The 19,183-nt window shown below is 63.6% G+C and overlaps 3 protein-coding genes and 1 non-coding gene across 8 annotated transcripts in view; 3 read left to right on the top strand and 1 right to left on the bottom strand.

The window, feature by feature from the left end:
- Window positions 1-9,460, top strand: part of PAK4 (p21 (RAC1) activated kinase 4) — a 47,227-nt gene extending 37,767 nt beyond the window's left edge. For all 5 annotated transcript variants that reach the window (XM_044435513.1, XM_044435512.1, XM_044435516.1 and 2 more), the window contains 6 exons: window positions 75-572; window positions 2,405-2,538; window positions 3,003-3,129; window positions 3,805-3,930; window positions 4,547-4,681; window positions 5,664-9,460. In XM_044435513.1, coding sequence (XP_044291448.1) covers window positions 75-572; window positions 2,405-2,538; window positions 3,003-3,129; window positions 3,805-3,930; window positions 4,547-4,681; window positions 5,664-5,819 — 1,176 coding nt within the window. In that variant the 3' untranslated portion in view covers window positions 5,820-9,460. The remainder of the gene's footprint in view (window positions 1-74; window positions 573-2,404; window positions 2,539-3,002; window positions 3,130-3,804; window positions 3,931-4,546; window positions 4,682-5,663) is intronic.
- A 1,270-nt stretch (window positions 9,461-10,730) lies between these two features.
- NCCRP1 (NCCRP1, F-box associated domain containing) lies at window positions 10,731-13,860 on the top strand. Its single transcript, XM_044435448.1, has 6 exons — window positions 10,731-10,920; window positions 12,206-12,274; window positions 12,456-12,543; window positions 12,636-12,731; window positions 13,088-13,229; window positions 13,720-13,860. The coding sequence occupies exons 1-6, from the start codon at window positions 10,731-10,733 to the stop codon at window positions 13,858-13,860; spliced, it is 726 nt and encodes a 241-aa protein (XP_044291383.1).
- A 1,061-nt stretch (window positions 13,861-14,921) lies between these two features.
- On the bottom strand, window positions 14,922-16,298 carry SYCN (syncollin). The gene has a single exon (XM_044435524.1). It carries the CDS (start codon window positions 15,955-15,957, stop codon window positions 15,298-15,300), a length of 660 nt encoding a protein of 219 aa, XP_044291459.1. The 5' UTR covers window positions 15,958-16,298; the 3' UTR covers window positions 14,922-15,297.
- A 1,755-nt stretch (window positions 16,299-18,053) lies between these two features.
- Window positions 18,054-18,194, top strand: LOC123026230. Its single transcript, XR_006415258.1, has one exon. It is a non-coding gene; the product is annotated as a U4 spliceosomal RNA (small nuclear RNA).
- Window positions 18,195-19,183: the final 989 nt, after the last annotated feature.

The raw sequence follows: 19,183 nt of genomic DNA, 5'->3' as shown, positions 1-19,183 counted from the left end.
TGAGCCGGCCCCAAGCCCACGCATCGGTGCAGGGAGGTTGCTAACATAAGTGCTTTCCCCTCTCCTCTTTCTAGGCAGAGCACAGGCCCGGGAGACCCCACGAGACGGCATCCAACGGCCCCATCAGCGGAAGCAGCGGCTCCTCCCGAGGGCCCCCGTCAGGCCCAGCGAGACCCAAGAACCCAGAGCCGCCCCGTCCAGGACTCACCCAGCACGCGTCGGACCCCCACTTGACCCACGCCCCCCCACCGGCCCCTCAGCCTGCCCACCCCCAGCAGGCCCCCCCGCCCCAGCCACCAGCCCAGCCTGCCGCGCCGCCTCCCCCAGCCCCGCAGCAGCCTCGCTCCCCGCAGCGCGAGCCCCAGCGGGTGTCCCACGAACAGTTCCGAGCCGCTCTGCAGATGGTTGTTGACCCCGGCGACCCCAGGACCTACCTGGACAACTTCATCAAGATCGGCGAAGGCTCGACGGGCATCGTCTGCATCGCCACCGTCAAGAGCAGCGGGAAGCTGGTTGCCGTCAAGAAGATGGACCTGCGCAAGCAGCAGCGGCGGGAGCTGCTCTTCAACGAGGTGTGGGGGGCGCGGGGGACGGGGCCGTCGCCTGCCGGCACGTGTGAGCCAAGGGGCTGGTGCTTCTGTGCTGACGAGGGTCCTCGTGGCTGTGGTGGGGGGCTGGCGGGGGCTTCCCACAAGAGTTTCTTCTTGGTCACTGCCGCAGGTTTGAAAAGCAGAGGGGGACAACCGAGAGCACCGGTCGGCCCAGGCAAATCTGCAGGCCGGACAGGAGGGTCTGACTTGGTGTGTGTGGCGTATTTAGTGAGCAGGGGAAGCAGGGAAATGGCTCATTTCACGTGCGGGAGAAAGATAAACGCTTCTGAAAGACCCGCTTTCAGCAGCCCCTCCTGGGGTATTTGGTCACCAGTGGCGAGGCTGCAGCCTGGACTGGCCTCGCCCCAAGTTGGCCGTGTGGACCCAGCAAGGCTGGATTGCGTGCGGCTCAGGTAGCCGTTGTGCAGCTGCAGTCTGTTGCAGGGTTGTGTAAGGGTTGGAACTGATCGTCGGAACCATCGTTTTTCTAACCCTAACGATGTATTTTCACTCCATCCCTAATTTTAGGCAAAAGGGTATTGTGTGCCATCCAGAGACTCAGATTGGATGGCCTGGAAATAGCCCAATCAGTCAATCAATCAATCAATCAGTCAGTCAGTCAATCAGTGCATGCCCTGGAGCCTGAGTTCGCAAAATGCCATGAGGTGGGGATTTTTCTGCACTGCTCACCTTCTGGGCCCAGCCTACAAATGTTGCAGGCTGCAGAAAGTTCGTTGGGACCGTCATTTTTCCAACCCTAACCCTAACCCTAACCCTAACCTGGATTTTCACCTAACCCTGATTTTAGGGAGAAACGGCCATGCCCCAGATGAGCTGCAGTGCATCATTCAGAGCTGGTTGGAGCTTAGCTGTTGAGATGGCTGATGGTGTTGTTCATAGGCCAGAGAGCTGTTCTTTGATAGTGGTTGTGTGTGTGTGTACGTACACGTGTGAACACATGTTGAAAGCTTCCTAGGGATTGTTGCCTGAAATTGCCCCATTTAACTGGAGTCTTAGCCATTCGTTATATTACCAATTTGTTTTAGCCCGGTCCTTTCATAACTGGAACGAAGGCCAGTCCGTGTTGCTAGGACTGCTGGAAAGAGCTGGCACTGCTCTACCACACGGGCTGTTGGCCTTGGCAAACGCCTCGGCGAAAAGGGTGTGAAAGGAGAGCAAGGCTGGCGCAAGGCAGGCCTCTGTGGGGAGATCGTTCCATCGTTTGGGGGCTTCTCCCAAGAAGGCCCCGCTCCTTGTTGCCGCCAGATGAGGCTCCCTTGGAAGTGGAATTGGTGGAAAACCTCAGAGTGTCATGCCCTGGGGGAACTGTTCCAGCAAATGCTGTGTGGTTCCCAGGTTTAATTTAATTTTCTTCAGAAGAAATGCCCAGTGATGAATCCAGGGCGAGGCCTCGCAGGAGCGTATTTGGCAGGCAGGCGGGCCAAGCAGTGTGCGCAACCGTTGTGGGAAGTTCCAGGGTAGTTTTTCCTTCGGCCTTTTCAGCTGCCTTCACAGCCTGGCTAGTGGTGGGACCCGGAGCCAAATGAACCAGAAGGCCAGCTCTGGCAAGGACTCCGGCTCCACGTTGCCCCTGCCCCTCCTCTTGCGAAAAGGGGACGGGACCCGGGCTGGCTGTGCTCTTCTTCGCTTCAAGCAGGCACCTTGGCATCTCCCAGCTGCCCTTTTCCGGGCTGCCCCCGGGTTGAGGATTGTGCCGTGCGCTTACACAGGAGCCCCGGGGTTCTCTCCCTCCGGCACGCGGCGTCCGGCGGCTTCCTCCCTCTCAGCGCCTCTGCCCTGCTTTTCCGTCCCAGGTCGTGATCATGCGGGACTATCAGCACGAGAACGTGGTGGAGATGTACAACAGCTACCTGGTGGGGGATGAGCTGTGGGTCGTCATGGAGTTCCTCGAGGGGGGCGCGCTGACCGACATCGTCACGCACACGAGGTACGGGGGAGGGGAAGGTGGGGAACGCGCGAGCTTTTCTGCCTTGTGTCCAGTCAAGGATCTGAGAAGAAGTTGGGAGGTGGCGAATCCGTTCCGTCGCCTCCCTCTTAAAAACAGTGAGGGAAGGTTTTGTCTCCCTGTCGTAAAAGTGGAACATGGGGACACCTGGCCGGGCCGGCGAGCGGGGTCCGCGCTCAGTGCGAAGCCTTTTCTGCAGCGGCTCTGGCAATGGCTTGCCGCGGACGGCCTTTAGAAGGGTGCGGCTGATTTTAGGAGAGGCGCCGGAGCCGCGGCGGTTGAGTGTTCAGAAGCTGCTCACAGCCTCTTGCTGAGAAGCAGGAGAGGGCGCTTTCCATCACGCCCTGCTGGCTCCCGGGGGCTCCTGGCTGGCCACCGCTGGGAGCGCGAGGGCTGCTCTCAGGCTTGTGCGTGCGACAGGCGCTGTGTCCTTACTCCGCTTCCAGGATGAACGAAGAGCAGATCGCAGCCGTCTGCCAGTCTGTCCTGAAGGCGCTGTCCGTCCTGCACGCCCAGGGCGTCATCCACCGAGACATCAAGAGCGACTCCATTCTGCTCACGCACGACGGACGGGTGAGCTGCAGGCACCGCCGTGGCGGGGCCTGAGCGCATGCGTGCGTGCCTTGGCCCCCGGCTGGGCCCACCGATCTTGGCTGGCTTGGGGAGGGGCCGTGTGGCCTCCGGCAGGATGCCTGGACGGCGGCTGCCTTGCAGGCGGCCGGAGGCTCCAGCCGGTGCAAGAGGGAGCTGCCAGAATGTGTCTGGGCTGCGACTTGGGCAATTTGTGTCGTTTGCATTGGCTGCCCCTTTGCTTCTGGTCTCCGTTTAAGGGGAGCCTTTGCCGCTTTTGAAACCTGCTGGGTGAAAGACCACCTGCACCCCATACAGACCTTGCCGGGTCCTGCTTTTGGGCCTCCCACAAAGGTGGTCCTGGTTGGCAGTTACGAGGGGAATGTCCTCTTCTTAAAATGTTCACTCCTGGAGTGGGCGGGATGGGATGGGACGGGACGGGGGCTGAGGGCCTGGGGTGGGGCATTGCCAGTCAGCTGCACTTGTCTCGGGCTCTTGCCTCCTCCTCATGACTCACTTAAAAGATGTGTTGGGAATAGAGCTGGCTTGTGGAAGCAGGGGACTGCAGGTTGTGGAAGCAGGGCTGGAAAAACGCTTCCCAAGCACCCCCCACGCCACAAGCGCTTCCCCAGCGTCTGCCGCGCCGTCGGCATTAACCGTCTCTCGATCTCCTTGCAGGTCAAGCTCTCCGACTTTGGATTCTGTGCGCAAGTGAACAAGGAGGTGCCACGGCGCAAGTCCCTAGTTGGGACCCCTTACTGGATGGCCCCAGAGCTCATCTCCCGGTTGCCCTATGGGCCAGAGGTAAGGGGCACCAGGGAAGGCAGGCCGACAGACACATGGGGCTCTGGGATGTGAGGGAGAGCTCTCCTCCGAACAGGGAACGGTGGGTGGTGTCGGGGTTCCCGCTTGGCCCAGAGAGGGACAGTGGGGCCTGCTTACCGGACAGTCGGGGGAGACTATGGTCCCCCGGGAAGGAGACAGAACTGGGGTTGTGGCCTGCCTCTTGCTGGGGTTTTGCCCAAGTTCCTGTCCTTTGTGTTTCTGGAACGGTTTTGGGCACCAGGACTAGGAAAGGCCTTGTGTGAAATCCTAAAGCTCTGGTGGGACACAGCGACTGCCTCCTGCCCTCACGTCCGGGTCAAAAAGCAAAGCGAAGCAGAACAGAATGCGAGCACGAAGCCTTTCCGTTCCAAGCGTGCCAACATCCAGGGCGGGTTGTGGCAGGATCACCAGGCCCCTGCGACGGGCTGGTTTGATGCGCTTGCCCTTTGCTCAGCCGGCTCTGTCGTCTCCGCCAGGGCGAGGGGGTCGTGCAGGAGGGCCCCCGTTGTGCGGAGGAGCTTTTCCGCAGGGGGCTGTGCTGGCCACCCTTTGGCAGGGATGCGCGCTCTTCCCCGCTCCGTTCGTTGCGTTTCAGGTGGACATCTGGTCTCTTGGCGTGATGGTAATAGAAATGGTGGACGGAGAGCCCCCCTACTTTAACGAGCCCCCTCTGAAGGCCATGAAGATGATCCGGGACAACCTGCCCCCAAAACTGAAAAATGTGCACAAGGTAACTCAGCCCTTTCCTGCTCCCGGCTTCTCCCTGCCGGCCTTTGCCACTTCGGGAGGATCAGAGGTTGGACTTCCAAACACCCAGCTAGGCTCCTCCTCCAAGAAGGCTGTGTGACAGAGTGGTCAAAGAAGTCTGCTGGGCCCCAGGAGGTCCTGGTCCTCCCTCCCTCAGCCATGAATCTCAGAACCACACCCTTTAAAAAAAGGAGGGAGGCACAGCCAGACGCATCTGTTTGGGGAAATCGTGTTCCCCCTCCGGTTTTTATGGTGAGAAGGTGGGCTTGCGGTCTGAGAAAGAACAGGGATCACCAGAAGATGCTCCATAGCAGTGACGTTTTCATGTGGGTGTTGTATTTTTTTAAAAGATACCGTAGTTCCTTCCTGCAGAAGCAGCCTTGAAGATTTGCTCCGGTCTTTTAGTGCAGTTATCAAACGGGGCCAAGCCCTGGGCAGAAGCCATAAGAGCGCTTTGAGGAATCCTGCAGAATAAACGTTTAAGCGAACATGAACAACTCCCTTCGGGGACTCCACCTGCTCCCTTCCAGGCCAAATGTGGCTCGGCTCCGGTTGTCCCCAGTTGGACTGGATGCGGCACTCTGTGGGGGTGGGCCAGGCTCACGGGGGCCGGAGCAATCGAGCGCGCAGTCAGCTTAGGAGGAGCCCCGCTGCTGGAGCGCGTCTTCGTGCGCCTGTTCGTGGCGTGTGGGTGCACGTCGCTCTCCCGGGCTGACCTTCCTCGAGTGCGGAGCACCAGTTACGGAAGCCGGGCTCCAAGGCACGCCTCTGGCCAGGGAGGAGAGGCCTGTGCGCTCTGCTGCGGGGGCGGGGGGCATTTGGGGGCGCAAGCAGTGGGGGCGCAGCTCACTCTCGACTGTGCTCGCCCCCTCTGCGGAGGCCCGGAGTAGCACCGCCTCGGCGCCTGGGCAGAAGTCCGCAGGGTGGCGTGGCTGACGTCCCCTCCGCTTCCCCTCCCGCTCCAGGTGTCCCCCTCTTTGAAGGGGTTCCTCGACCGCCTGCTGGTGAGAGACCCTGCGCAGCGAGCCACGGCCAGCGAGCTCCTGAAGCACCCCTTCCTGGGGAAGGCCGGCCCCCCTTCCTGCATCGTGCCCCTGATGCGCCAGAACCGGATGAGATGAAAGGGCGGCAGCAGCTGGACAGGCTACCAAAGAGAGCGCGGGAGACGACCCCCCCCGGCCCCCGGCCAGCCCCCACCAGGCAGCTGGAGACCTGCCGGCGGAGATGGGCTCCTGCGGCACCTCCGGCCTGACCCCCCGGGGGGAGAGATCTCCCTCCCACCAGACCAGACCGTGTGGGCACGGAGAGCCCGGCGGGGGGCTGCCTTCATTCTGGGGGTCTCTGCTTACTGACGAACCAGAGCCCCGGGACCAAATGGGGACTTGCCCGGCCTGCGGCTGCTTTCCCGCCTCTGGCAGGGACCCCCCTGGACCACCGCTCCGCACTACTGAGGGGGCAGGTCCAGCTGTGGGGTTTTTAAAGACTGGACCGTTTCTGATTGCTGTTTGATTGTGTGTATCATGGATCGAGGGCAGCGGTGTTGAGTGGGCTGGCGGGAGGCTCCGGTTGGGGGCGGCGGGCGGTGGGTTCCCTCCCAGCAGCTGCAAGTGCAGAGCAGAGCGTGGAGGCCACTGGCGAAGGTTATCCCACGGAGCGGCAGCCGTCCCCACGTGCCCGCTCGCACACGCACACTTGCTCGCTTGAGTCGGGATGCTCCTGGCGCGTCAGTCCCTGCAGGCGGTGGGGCAGCCCAAGCCGGACGTGCCCCAGGCGGTGATCCGGGAGGAGGCTGCCGCCTGCCTGCCTTCCTTTGGCCGCTTTTTCCGCAAGCCCCTCCCCGCCCTTCCCTGCAGCCTGGGCCCCTCTGTCCAGGCCGGGTGGGGGGGCTGCCCCCCCAGCCACGTGTCCCCTCCTGCTTTGCCGGCCGCGCTTTTCTGCAGGGCCCGGACAGCCCCCTGCGTCTGCCAGCCAGGCTTCAGCCAGCAGCCCCCGTCGCACGGGAAGCCAGCCTCAGGGTGGGACGTGCTCCGATATTTTGGGTGCGGAAAGGGGGACCACTGCCCGGCAAGAACCCTCCCCTCTGAACTGCCATGCGGTGCGTGTGGGGGCCCGTCTCCAGGCCGTGGCTCCTGCCCCACTGGTCCCCCAAGTCGCCGCTGCAGCTGCTGAGGGTCTGCTTGATCACACGCCCAGTCCGGGAGGGGATGGGCTGCAGGCCACCCCTCGGCCACCACGTCCCCTGAAGAAGGGGTGGAGGTGGCCACCTGGCCAGAGCAGAGCCCTGCATGCCCCCCCTTGGCGCCCCGTGTTGCCCCCTTCCTCCCACATCATCCTGCCTGGCCCGGGGTGGCAGGACTCCCGTGTCTCCCAAGAGTGGCGGCCTGCGCTCTGCTCGCGCTCCTTTCTGCTTGAGGGTCTCCACCTGGAGCATGAGGACTGCCCTGCGGAGCATCTCATTCCTGGCCTGGTTCGAGCCCGGCAGGCACAGGCTCTGTGGGCTTGTGCTTGAGGGAAGGGAGAGCGGGGGGGGGGATGGACGAGCCCCCCGGCACGGCGGGGGCCGGATGCTGCTGCTGCTTCCCCAGCGGAGGAGCAGTCGGCTGATGGCCTTGGTGGCTCATGGCCCGCTGGAGCTGCAGCTTCCCCTGAGGGGGCGAAGCCGCCCGCTCCTCGGTGCCCGCTGGGGCCCTGTGCGCGCACAGCAGGGGAACCCAAGAGCCACTGTGGGCCCCACCTGGGACCGTGCCGGGGAGCAGCGGCAGGATGCGCCCGGTGTCGGGGTGGCAGCCGGCCCGGAGCGCGGGAGGCCCCTGCGTGGGCACGGCTCCGTCCTTTTCTGTCTGCCGAGGCCCAGCGGCGGCTTCGCGGACGGAGTGGGGGGCACTGGGCCCCCCGGGGCCACCAGGCACAGAGGCTTGCCGGGAGCCGAGCGGCATCGGGCTTGCTGGGCAGCGGACTCAGAGCAGGGGAAGGAGCAGGCGCCTGCCGGGTGGGCTCAGCGGCTGTGGGGGGAGCGCAGAGCTGCCCCCGGAAGCCTTGCCGGTGCCTCGCCAGGACGCCCCCTTGCACACCGTACAGCGCCGACTTCTCTGCACGCAGCCTCACGGGCGGGGGTCTTGTTTTCCTTCATGGTTGGGGAGCCTCCCCCTGCCCGTTTTGCTCCTATGGGTCTATCGTGCACCTTCACCCTGTGGCCACGTTGGGGGGGGGGGGGGAGAGCACCTCGTTTCAGGCCCCTTCCTGCCTGGGGCGGTGCAGCGGCCTCTCCTGCTCTGCAGTTGCCTCTCGCTAAGCAGCCGCTGCTGCCGGCCTGTGGGGCTCTCCGGGCAGTTGGGGGTGCGTGTGTGTGCTTGCTTGCTTGCTTCTCCGGGAAGGAGCAACCCAGCCAGAGCAGGCCGTGCAGGATGGACCGGTGGTTCTCGCGTCCCACCTCTCCTTGGTGCCGCATGGGTGCAAACTGGCGTAGGTCGGAAGACTTGTCTGGGCAGGTGGGAAAGGACCACAGGGCAACATTTGTGGGGAGGGCCCAGGAGGTACCGGGGGCCACAGCGCGTGGCGCATTGCTCTTCCGGCTTTCCGCCACCGCAGCTTCTGCTTCCCACAGAATATTTCTCTCATCCCAGGCTCCGGGGGCTTCCAGCCATTCTGCTGGCTAACCTGCCTCCCCCCCCCGCCCCCGGTCGCGCCTCTTTGGCGGTAGGCGGCACACGCTCTGCTCTGCTCTGCTCTGCTCTGCTCTGCTCTGCTCTGCTCTGCGCCACGGTGGGGCAGGCCGGGCCGGCACTGGCGGCCTGCTCTTCAGAAAACACCAGTCCTCGGGGGCCTAGCTGAGAGCCGCTTCTTGCCGCGAGGACCCAAATTCAAACTCTGCCAGCACCCCTGACCCAGCGCTTTGCCACCAAGGACAATCCGCCTCTGCTCAAGTGCTGGGTTTCCTTAAAAGCTGGGAACAAGTTTTAACTCTACTGCAGTTTTAAATCTGAGCCATTTTGCTGACGTTTTCATCTTGCATTCACATGTAAATAGGGACCCAAGGAGGTGGGCAGGCCGCCCACATTCGCTGCCTCTGCACCCCTCGTTTTTCTGACAGCCACCGCTGTCTTGACTTCAGGAAGCTCTCCTTTTTTTAACGGCACTAACACTTCAAGAATGCAAAAACACCGGAAATTTCCTGCAGGGAAAATACTTTAACATCTCACATACTTTCAGATACTTTCAAGGGGAGTTCCTGGAGTGATCATCGCTCACCTTCCTCCACACAACCGCACTACAACAGGACTTCTTCCCAGTTCCCCGAAGTGCAGGACTGGAATTTTAACTACAGGCTGGTGGGAACCGGCCTCCACGCCCTTCTCTCCCTCCTCTGCCTCCTTGTAGCTTCAAGATTTTTATATGACTGGAGGCTTAGGAATGAGGGTCTCTCCTCCCCTATGAAAATGACTACTGATTCATTTTGTGGGTTTTTGTTACCTTTTTTAAAAAAAAGTTATTTATATTGTAATTTTTTTTGTAAGACACAACAGTATTTTGCGTTGGGATGATTTAAAAAAAAAAAACTTTCAGGCAGACAGCTGTGACTAATTCTAGTAAAAGTTCGGCCATGAGTTGTATTGTATAAAAAAAATCTGGAGTTCATGTCATGAGATTTGGCTGTGGGTTTCCTTGTTTGGTTGCTTTACAGAAATGGTGTTGAGCTTGGGTGAAAAGTTCTAAGTAGTCAAAATTCTAGTTTTGCAATTACAGAGGTTTGCTATTTCCTTTATGTTCAACTCTCTCGGGTCTCTTTTTTTTGGGGAGGTTCTCCGGCGAGCTCCCGCGTCTCCGGCTCGGCACGGGTTGTGTCCTGGCTGGCCTGCCTGGCCTCTCCGGCTGCCCAGCAGGGTGGTGCCGCACGGGAGGGGCGGGCCGTGCCGCGCCGCGCCGCCCCCACCTGTCCGGGACGACTCCTGCCCGCTGCGAGCCCGCCTGGCGCGTTCGGCCGGCCCGGCAGAGGCCGCGCTTCCTGGTGCTGCAGCGCCGCCTTGCGGGCAGCGCTGGGTGGAGCCGGCGCTGCCTGTCCCCGGGAGGTCATCCGCCCGGACAGGATCCGGCAGAGCCCCCCGCCCCCTGCTGCGTCCCACAATGCCCCCCGCTTTGGGATCCCGCCCGCCGTCGCTTCTCCCCGCGCCTGCTCCCCAGAGGAGGGGCGGCCGGCACTGAGGCCCCCCCTCTGTCCGGCACGAGCTGCGCCCGCCCCCCCCCGTTCATGCGAAAGCGGCTACTTCTTAGCCCAAGGGAGGCAGAGCCCCAGCAAGCCGGAGCCGGGCTGCGCTGCGCGGAAGTCGGTCCCATCCAGCCTCGCTGGGCCAACGCGGGCGGCTTCGTGGCCTGTCCCGGTCCCGGGCGCCGGGCTGCGCACTGCAGCTGGCCTCCCGCCAGCCTGGCTAATGGGCGGCCGGGAGGGGCGGCCGGGCCAGGCCAAGGCTGGGCCGCGGCTCTGCCGGAGAGGCCGGCTGCCGGCCAGCAAGCCCGGGGCAACCCTAAGCCCCGCCCGGAGCAGCCCGGGTTGCGTGCGGACCCCTCCCCGTGGGCCAGAGTCCTGCTGACTGTGCTCCAAATGAGAGGTTAGAGCTGCAGGGAAGACCCTCGCTCTGCAGGCAGGACGGGGCGGGGGCACTGATGGCTTCGGGGGCAAGGAGCTCGGGGAGCCTCGGCAGCCCCCCCGTGGATACCTTGAGACTGTTTCCAAACGGCCGGCAGTCGAGATTTTATTCCCCCCGCCCCCCCCCCCCCCCGCTTCCTCGCGCCACGCGGGGCAGTCCTCTTCCAAGGCGGCGGGGGAAGAGATGCGCCTTGGGCAAGTCGGGGCAGGCGGGTGCGGGCCACGCTCTCCGGCGGGCGGACGGGCAGGACTGGCATCCCCGTGGGCGGCAGCACTGCTGCTCTCGCCGCCCCGGGCCGCTGCCCCGCCCGCCCGGGCGTGCAGGGCGAGGCCGCCCGCGCAGAGCCATCCCGGGGCGCCCGCGCCGCGCCGCCACTTGCACCCGCGGGCCATGGCATCGCAGCGGCAGCTCCAGGCAGCGCGGCCGCCGGCGCCGGAGCAGGCCGAGTGGCGGCGGCGCTTCGACGCCCGGTGGGGGCTGAGCCGCCGCGGCATCCCGCTGCCCGCCGACGGCGACTGGAGGGCGCGCTGCGCGCTGAAGCCCTTCGAGAGGAACCTGCTGCGCAACCCCAACCCCGAAGGTACCGCTGCGCGCGCGCCCGCCCGCCCGCCGAGCGCGCTTCACGCCCTCGCGGCTCGGGGCGCGCCCGCGCCGTACGGCGGCGGGGCGAGGGGGCCGGGGCTCGCCAGGGGGCCGGGGCAGGCTGGGGAGTCCGCCAGGCCCTCGCCTTCGCCGGCGGGGCTCCTCCGCCGCGCGTTGCCCCTTCGCTCCGGGCGGGCTCTCCGTCGATCGGGCGGCCCAAAGCCGCGAGGCGCTTTCCCACGCGAGCGGGCAGAGCCGCGTTTGTGGCACGGGGGCAGCTCGGGTTTAGCAAAGCTGCGCTGTCTCTGATGGGAGCCCGCGCAGGACGGACGGACGGACGGACGGACGGACCGACGACGCCACAGCACCGCAACCAGGAGTGGGGCTTTGAAAAAATCATTTTTATTTCTTTGCTTTCCGTTGAATTCATTTCTGTTCGGCCCGCTAGCCAAAGCTAATGGAAAGCATTATAGCGGAAACTGTTTCCCTCTACCTTTTCACGGGGAGGGGGGAGTGTAATCTGTCAGGGGTTTGCCCTTCTGATTGAGAGCAAGACGCCTTCCGAGGCACAACCCGTGTTTGTGGAATGCAGGCTTTCCTGCTTCGCCTGTCTGGCTTTTGCAAACTGGCCATTTCTCACGGAAACCGTGTGGGTGGAGCGCAGAGGAGAGCTGCGGGAGGGCAGAGGAACCAAGATGGACGGAGCGAGGAAGGGGACGGGGGATGCCCCTGCCAGTCCCTTGGCCAGCCGCGTCATTTTAACAGTTGGCCCTTCTGGGCAGAAAGCGGGGGAGAGAGAGGATTGCTAGCACTGCTGCGATAGTGCTTTGAAGGCACCGGCCTAGGCCATTGGCAAGGGAGAGGCACTCTGAGTGTGCCCAGGAGCACTTTCTCCTCCATAAGTACTTCACCCATTCCAAAGTCCAGCTCAGCCAATGGAAAGAGGGCCAGGAGCTGGGACCTGGCTCAGGAGTAAGTGCTTTTGGTGGACAGCTGTAAGTCTCCCTGTGGATCAGGATGCTGACGAGAACAGGGTGGGAGGCAGCTGCAGGTTGCCTGATGGGCCTTGCCTGGAGGAACTTCTGGGGGGGGGGCTCCCACCCCCTGCCAGCTGCCTTATTTTTCCCCACCAGATTTTCTGGCTGGCTGAAAATCAAGCTCTCTGTCTTTACTTCAGACAGTTGGCAGAAAGCTGCAGGGAGGTCAGAGAAGCAGCCAGCCCAGCCTAGTCTGGGAGGGAACCTGGCGAGGTCAGCTTGCCTCCTCCCCTCTGCTTCACACAGGTGTGAACATTTCTGAGCCAGCTCCGCCGTGCCCACCTGATGCACCTTGCCAAGCGCTGGACTACGCCGGTAAGCAGCGCGCGAGGGTCAGGCTGGGCTCGCAGCAGCAAGATCAGGGCCTCTCGCCTTACGTCCACGTGTTGTGTCTTTAAAAAAAAGAACTGGGGGAAGCGCCCTTTGCATGCTCAGAGGCACTGACACTCTTCATCATGTCCTCTTCCCTTCGGGCTCATTTTGCACCCGCTTCCAGGGCTTTTTGAGTACTGGGAGGTCAGCATCGAGCCGCTGCCTGCAACCTGCAGGGAGGTTCCCGCAGGGACTGATTCCCTGAGCCACAGGTGAGTGCCTTCCGGGGGGGGGGGGTCACAAGAGGGCCAGGCACCTGTGGGCCTGGCTGGCACGCCTGCTCCTGTCCTTCTGCCCTTCCCAGCTGGTGCGTCAAGCAGCAGTGCGTGGACCTGCTGGCTGAAGGCCTCTGGGCGGAGTTGCTGGACCTCTACCAGCCCAGCATCACTGTCCTGGACTGGTAAGTGCGGGTAGGGAGGGGATGCGTGTGCCTGGCACTGGACGCGTGGTTCCTGCGGGACTCGCTGCCCGCAGCCAGGCTGGGGCTGAGCTGAGCTGAGGAGGCGCGGAGCCCAAAATGTCCCATTGGAAAGACGGCTGTTCAGGCGAAGTTCTCCTCTTCGCCACTGGAGGGCAGCAGCTGCGCGGTGAGAGTCTGGAGAGCCCGGGGAAAGGCCCGCGGTGGCCGGCCAGGCGCCCAGGGGTGCCGGGGAGCCTTTGGCCCCGGGTTTTCCGGGGCCCCACAAGCTGGAGAGCGGCTCTCCAGCAGCAGCAGCAGCAGTCCTCCCTCCCCCCCTCCCCCCTGCCTCCCCCCAGGTATGAGGACAGCAAGCTAGCCGGCTCCGTGTACGAGCTTCACGTCCAGCTCTTGGGCACCGATCGGGCCACGGCGATTGGCGAATTTCACTACGTGGCACGGGAAGGAGAGGCAGGCGGGGAGAACAAGGGCTGGCATAATGTAAGGACGGGGCTGGGAAGCGTGGCTGGTCCCGCGCCTCGTACGCGGACCCCAGGCGCCCCCCTCCCCATTTCCAGTGCCCTGCTCCTGACTCTGGGAGTGTTGGAGCTGGCTGCAGCGTGACGTGACGAAGCGAAGCCCTCGGTGCATGGTCAGAGGCAGGTTCCGGGTCCGAGCCGCAGTTCTGCCTCGGGGCGGGCGAGGCCCTTCTCCTCACGAAGGGCTGTGCAGAATTCTGCCTGCAAGCCGCTTCGGTGCCTGTGAGCAGGGAGACCCCGCTGACCCTCCCTGGCACTCCGCTGCCAGGGCACGGCCCCGAGCCCCCCAAGGGGCCTGCGGTGAGGTGACCGGGGGGCCTGACGCATGGATCTCCCCGGACCACGGCTGACTTGCAGGCTGTGCCCCTCGGCTTTTCCCGGGCTGGAGGCGTGCTCTGCCTTTGGTGCTGCCTGCCGGGCTGAGACCTCTCCCAATCCCGCTTCCTCTCCAGGTCTCCCATGTCTTCCAACGCTACGGCCCGGGCGTGCGTCACGTCCGCTTCCTCCACAAGACCAGGGACGCCGAGACCCTGGCCGGCCTCCTCCGCACGCGAGCCACGGACAGCAGCGTCTCGGTGCAGCTGCGGGACTGACGGCGCCAGGGGGTGGGGGTCCTCGCTGGAGCTGGGGGGTGGCTGGACCCTGCAAGCCGCCCGGCACCTTTGGGGGAAGGGAGGGCAGCAGCTCAGACAGCAAGAATTGCAGTGTCTCACGATTGCTTAAAAGTAGGTCTTGAAGCGGCACTTTGATTGCATTTTTGTGGTGTGTGTTTGTGTGTAAGAAGGGAAAGCACTCTGTTCATGTTCAGAGACAAGCCCGCTTGCATTATATCTCATGCGTACCTCAGACAGAAGAGAGGTACTGAGATCAGGTTGAAGGGTCGATTCCTGGTCTCCTTTCTCAAATGACGCTTCGCCACGTCTGTTGCCAGGTAGCAGAGGCTGCCGCGGGAGGAGGCTCAGCCCTGCGCGTTTCCTCAGGAGTAAAATGCCTGGCGCTTTTTGGGAGGCGGGGGACTTTTTCCTAGTGGGCGTGGGCAAATTGCAATCTCACTCCCCGCCCGTTCGGTGGCAGTAGCAGCCTGAAAGGTTTATGTGAGGAGAGTCCCCAGAAAATTCTTGCTTTTTGCATGGGGTGGGGGGGATGGGTGTGGGGGAATGTTCTGCGCAAGGTGCCAAGGTCTCTCCGCTGGAAACCTGGCACAAGTCATTGCTGGTACATCAGAAATGGCTGTGGTTAACTGGCTTCATGGGAAAATACTCTGCAGATGCTCAGAGGCACCACCAGCATCTGTTCCTCCCAAGTTCATGGGCCGATCGTGGGTGTCCAGAACGGAGGGCTGAGGTGTCTTGGCCCATGTGCCACCGCACATTCCACACCGCCCCTTCCATCCCGCACCGCCTTTCCGAGTGTGGAGATGCCTCTAAGGGAAAGAGTCAATTGAAAACAATTTGCTTGGTTGGGATTATTGTATTCTGCTCCTGGGTTGCTGAAAGCCCTTTCCAATTAAACGTTTACAAGAGGCAAAAATAAAAGCTACCCATCATCCACTGACCTTGAGCTACAAAAAACACCCAACACATTTAGAAAGTCGTGTTCCATGCTTTTAATTATGTTTATCTTGGCAAGGCCCAAGAATAATAGCAGGGGCGAGCTGGGGAATGTTGGCTGCCGGGCGGATCTCAGGAGGCGAGTGTGGCTTGGAAGACGGAGCCGCGGGATCCCAGGCCGTCCGGGGAAGGTCCTTGAGCGAGAGGAGAGGCCCGCGGGCCGTTGCGTCCGGGGGGCCGCTTCCCCGCCCGGCTCGTGCTCAGTTGCTGCTGCCATCACGCTGGGCAGGGGGATCGAGGCGTTCTGGAGGCCCGGCTGGATGCTTGGCTGCAGCGCGGAGGGTGCTGGAGTCTCCTGCCGCGCGGCACGAGGGACGGAGACGGGACTCGGGGAGGCAGGCGCCCGCGGGAGAGGCTCCGGGCCATCGCTTCGGGGTGGGCGGCTCCTCCCCTGCGTCGCCCATCCCCATCCCGGGCCCCTCAGGTGCACTTGCAGAAGTAGGCCGAGATGGAGTTGTCCCAGTTCCCAAAGAGCCCCTTCTTGAACTCCTGCAGCCGAGGGTACGCCCCGGGCTTGAACTTACGGGTCTTGCCAGTCTTGGCCTTTCCGGACCACACGGTGAGCTCACAGCGCTGGCCCACCACCAGCGAGGAGACCTTGTTGTTGAAAGCCGGAGGCACATAGGGCTGGTCCTCGCCGGACATGACGACCAGGACGCTCCCGCCGCAGCACTGGTCGTAGTAGGGGCTGTTGTCCGTGTAGAGCTGGGAGCAGATCTTGGTGCCGTTGGGGGTCTTGAGGTCGGCGGGGAGCGGGCACTGGGCGCACGCCCCCGCGAGGAACAGGGGCAGCAGCAGCAGCAGCTGGGAGGCCGGCATCCTTGCAGTCCCGGAGCAGCGAAGGAAGGGGAGGCTTTCGCTCAGGGAGGGCGGCTCGTTTATATAGGGCCGCCTCATCCTGGCAGGGCCAAGCCAAGGCCGGTGGCTGGAATCTGGGCCCGCTTCCAAGGTCCTGGAGGGAGATACGGATGGGAAGGAGGCAGGCTGTGTGTGCCCAGAGGGGCCCTGGGTGGTTGGGGCTGTGGACTCGTGGTCACGCGCTGCACTCGGAGGGGCCGGGGTGCCCTTCCTCACACACATCCACCCCGCACCCCCCGTCCAGGTCCAGGCGCTGCCTCTTCCCCCTCCGATGGCCCTGCAGAAGAAGCCGGAAGCTCTGCAGCAGCCCTTCCCAATCCAGCAGGCCCCAGATGTGGTGGACTACAACTCCCACCCTCCTCAGCCAGCCAAGGCTCATGGGAGTTCTAATCCCAGGCATCCAGAGGCCACCGGCTTGGAGAAGGGTGCTGTACAGTTTAAAAACGCCTGCTCTGCAGCGGCTGTATAAAGAGCAGTGGCGGGCCCTCGCTCGGCCTGCCCGGACGCTGCACAGGACGAGGCCGGGCTGGGGCTCCCGGTCTCTCCGCGGCTGAGCGACAGGCGGGGCCGGCTTCGCTCTGGGGCACCTGCCTGCCGGCAGTGGGCCCGCCTGTGCGGCAGAGCTTTCGCACCCAGGGCAGGACTGGGGGGCTTGGGCAACGGCCTCCTCCGGCGCCAGCCGCAGGGAACCCCCCCGACCGGGGGGCCGGCTGGGAAAGGGAGGACGGAGCGCCACTGCGCAGCCCTCCGAGGAGCAGGCAAGGCTGTGGGAAACCGCACATGCCGTGCTCCCCGCTCCACCTTCCGGCAACGCTCCGAGGAGCAGCCGCACCTGCCTTGGCCTCCCCGGCCGTGCCGGCGCCTGGCGCCTCCTCCGCTTGCCCCACCCCAGAATCCTGGCCAAGCACCATCCTGACCCGGGGAACTCTTGGGCGATTTAGGAGACATCTCCCCCCGCCCCCCGCCGGCCTGGCCCAGCCCTCCTTTTCCAGCAGGTGGAGGGCAGAGGAGAGCTGCCGCCCCACACCTGTGCCAGCTCGTGCGCTCCAGCCACCCTTCTCCCACACCTGCCCGCCATCCCACTGCCCAGGTGCGGCTTTCCCTTGGGAGACGGGCAGGTGGCTGGGGGCTCCTGGCACAGCGCACAAGCCCCAAGGCCCCAAGGCCGCGGCGGCAGGCTGAGGTGGCCCTTCACGAGGCTCGGGCGCTTGCTCTCCGGAGGGCGGGGGGCCCACGCGCCGTCTTGCTGCACCGAGCACGGCCTTTGCCCACCGCTCCTCGGCCCGGTCTCCGGCCCCTCAGGCCTTCGCACCCGCACTGCCACTGCCAGGCGAAGCGCCTTGGCCGCCCCTGGTCCACCACGACCACCCCCCCAAAACGCAGCGGGCGCCCCGAGCGAGCCCCGGTGGGTCGCCCCCTTTGGCTTCTCGCGCGCTCCCCCCCGCCCCCGTCACAGCACCAAGCGGGATAACGGGCCGCCTGTCTGAAAGGTCGCTCGCCTGGTGCGGGGCCGGGGGCGATGGCGGAAGAGCAGAATTTTGGGGACTGAGCCTCTCAAACATTCTCCCAGCCATTCGTTAACGTGCCACCCGGTGGCTGGGGCATGTGCAGAGTTTTTCTGCCTAGGCAGGCCCAGGGCTGGCGTGCGAAAGCGGCAGAAGCCGGAACGGCCTCGGCGGGCAGGTCGCTCTCGGCGGCCCCGGAAAGGGCAGGCAGTGCAGCTCTGCAGGAGGCCGGTTCCCCGCCGGGAGCCGCCACGGACGAGGCCCCGCTCCTGCGGCTCCCGGGTCCCCACGTCGCGGGGAGGCCTCGGGCCTTGCGGCTCCGGGGCACGGGCGGCCGAGGGGCACGTGCCCGCGCGCCGCCGCCGCCGCGTCTGCAAGGTCCCCGAGCGCGCGCACCCCGGGAGGGGGCCAGCGGGGGGCCCGGCTCGAATCCCCGCCCCTTTCCGCCCCCTCATCGGGATTGGCCCCGTCCCCCCCCCCGCCTTCGCCCCGCCCCTCCCCGCGCGTCACTCATTCGCGGCACCGCAGCCTATTCTCCGTCCGCCCAGGCGACTGCGCGAAAGGAGCGCGGAGGACGCGTCCGCGCAATGTATGCAGAGCCCAGAATCCTTTGCGGTAAGTGAGCCGCGTCAATGCGGAGCAGAAGCGACGTTCTTTTTCCCCAGAAGCTTTTCTTCGACGCGAGACGGGAAGCACTCGTGGTGCTGGACCTTGGCCACTCTCGCACCCCTTTCCGGGCCGCCCCTGCCTGGCTCGCCCTTACCTGGGAAAGCGTCCTGCGAGAGGGCGAGAGCGCCGGCCGCCAGCTTCGCTAGCTTTGCGCAGTGGCAGTATCGTAGCCAATGAGGTTAATCCGAGGCGCGATTATTGCTAATTGAAAACTTTTCCCAATACCCCGCCATGACGACTTGAAATATAGTCGGCAATGGCAATTTTTGACAGTCTCTACGGAGACTGAAAACTTCGGTGTCAAAAACAGCTGGGAGAAAACCTGTGGACCGTCTCATCTGCAATGCGGACTTGATCCGAAGAAGCGCTGCGTTCCCGACAGAGGGCCGAATTCTACCGGAGACCCGGGGCTGCGAGAGGACATCTCCGCGGGGATGCCGTGCAGCGGTCGCTGCCGCGACCCGTCCGTCCTCGGCGTGGGGCGCGGCTTCCCGGGACCGAGTCCCCTTCGGAGTAGCCGGAAGACGCGGGAGAAGAAAAGCAGCGGCGGTTCTCGCAAGCTGAGCAAATAACGACCTGCTCTAACGCGTGGCGGGCCTGCGGGTGCGAACGGCGCGTTGCTGCTGCTGCTTCTCGCGACGTGGTGGCTCCCGCGGCCGGAAGGGCTGCGAGGGGCCCGTGGGAAAAGGGGCGCGGGAGGAGCTGGAGGTGTGGCGTTTTTCCGTTTCGCTGTGGCCTGCAGCCTCCGTTTTGCGGTTTGGTGGCTGGAACTCCGCTGGAATGAGTTCTGTAGCTTTCTTCCCTCTGGTGTCCTCAAACTTCTGAATGGGGTCAGTTCACTGTCGGGCTGGCCTCGTCTGAAAATAATTCCTATGCGCACCACATTAAAAACCACAATTAACATATTTAATGTTAAAACAAATGTAAAAATTAAAATAAATGTACAACTTGGAATTTAAAAAGTTAAGTATAAACTATATATAAAAAGAAGCAATAGCTGCAGCAGAAGCCCAAGGGGGCAGCCATGGGCCTGTGCTTTTTTGGGGGTGAGGCCTTTCCCAGCCTGGAGGCAGGTCCCCTCCCAGGGGAGAGGAAGGAAAGGAGGAAGAGGAGCAACGGGCCTGCTGCCTTGGCCAGAGGAGGGCTGCCAGCCAGGGGCCAGCCGAGTGGGGTGCCCAGCAGCCTGGGCTCGGTGAGTGGCCATGGCTTGAAGTCAAAAATGGACTTAAGCTTTGTAGTTGGAGTTCCCATGAACTAAACCTGAATTGTTCAGT

The sequence above is a fragment of the Varanus komodoensis genome, unplaced genomic scaffold, assembly GCF_004798865.1.
Source record: "Varanus komodoensis strain SLA01 unplaced genomic scaffold, ASM479886v1 scaffold29_3, whole genome shotgun sequence".
Lineage (NCBI taxonomy): Eukaryota > Metazoa > Chordata > Lepidosauria > Squamata > Varanidae > Varanus > Varanus komodoensis.
The sequence above is the reverse complement of the archived record's forward strand: the minus strand, read 5'-3'. Positions and strand labels throughout refer to the sequence as shown.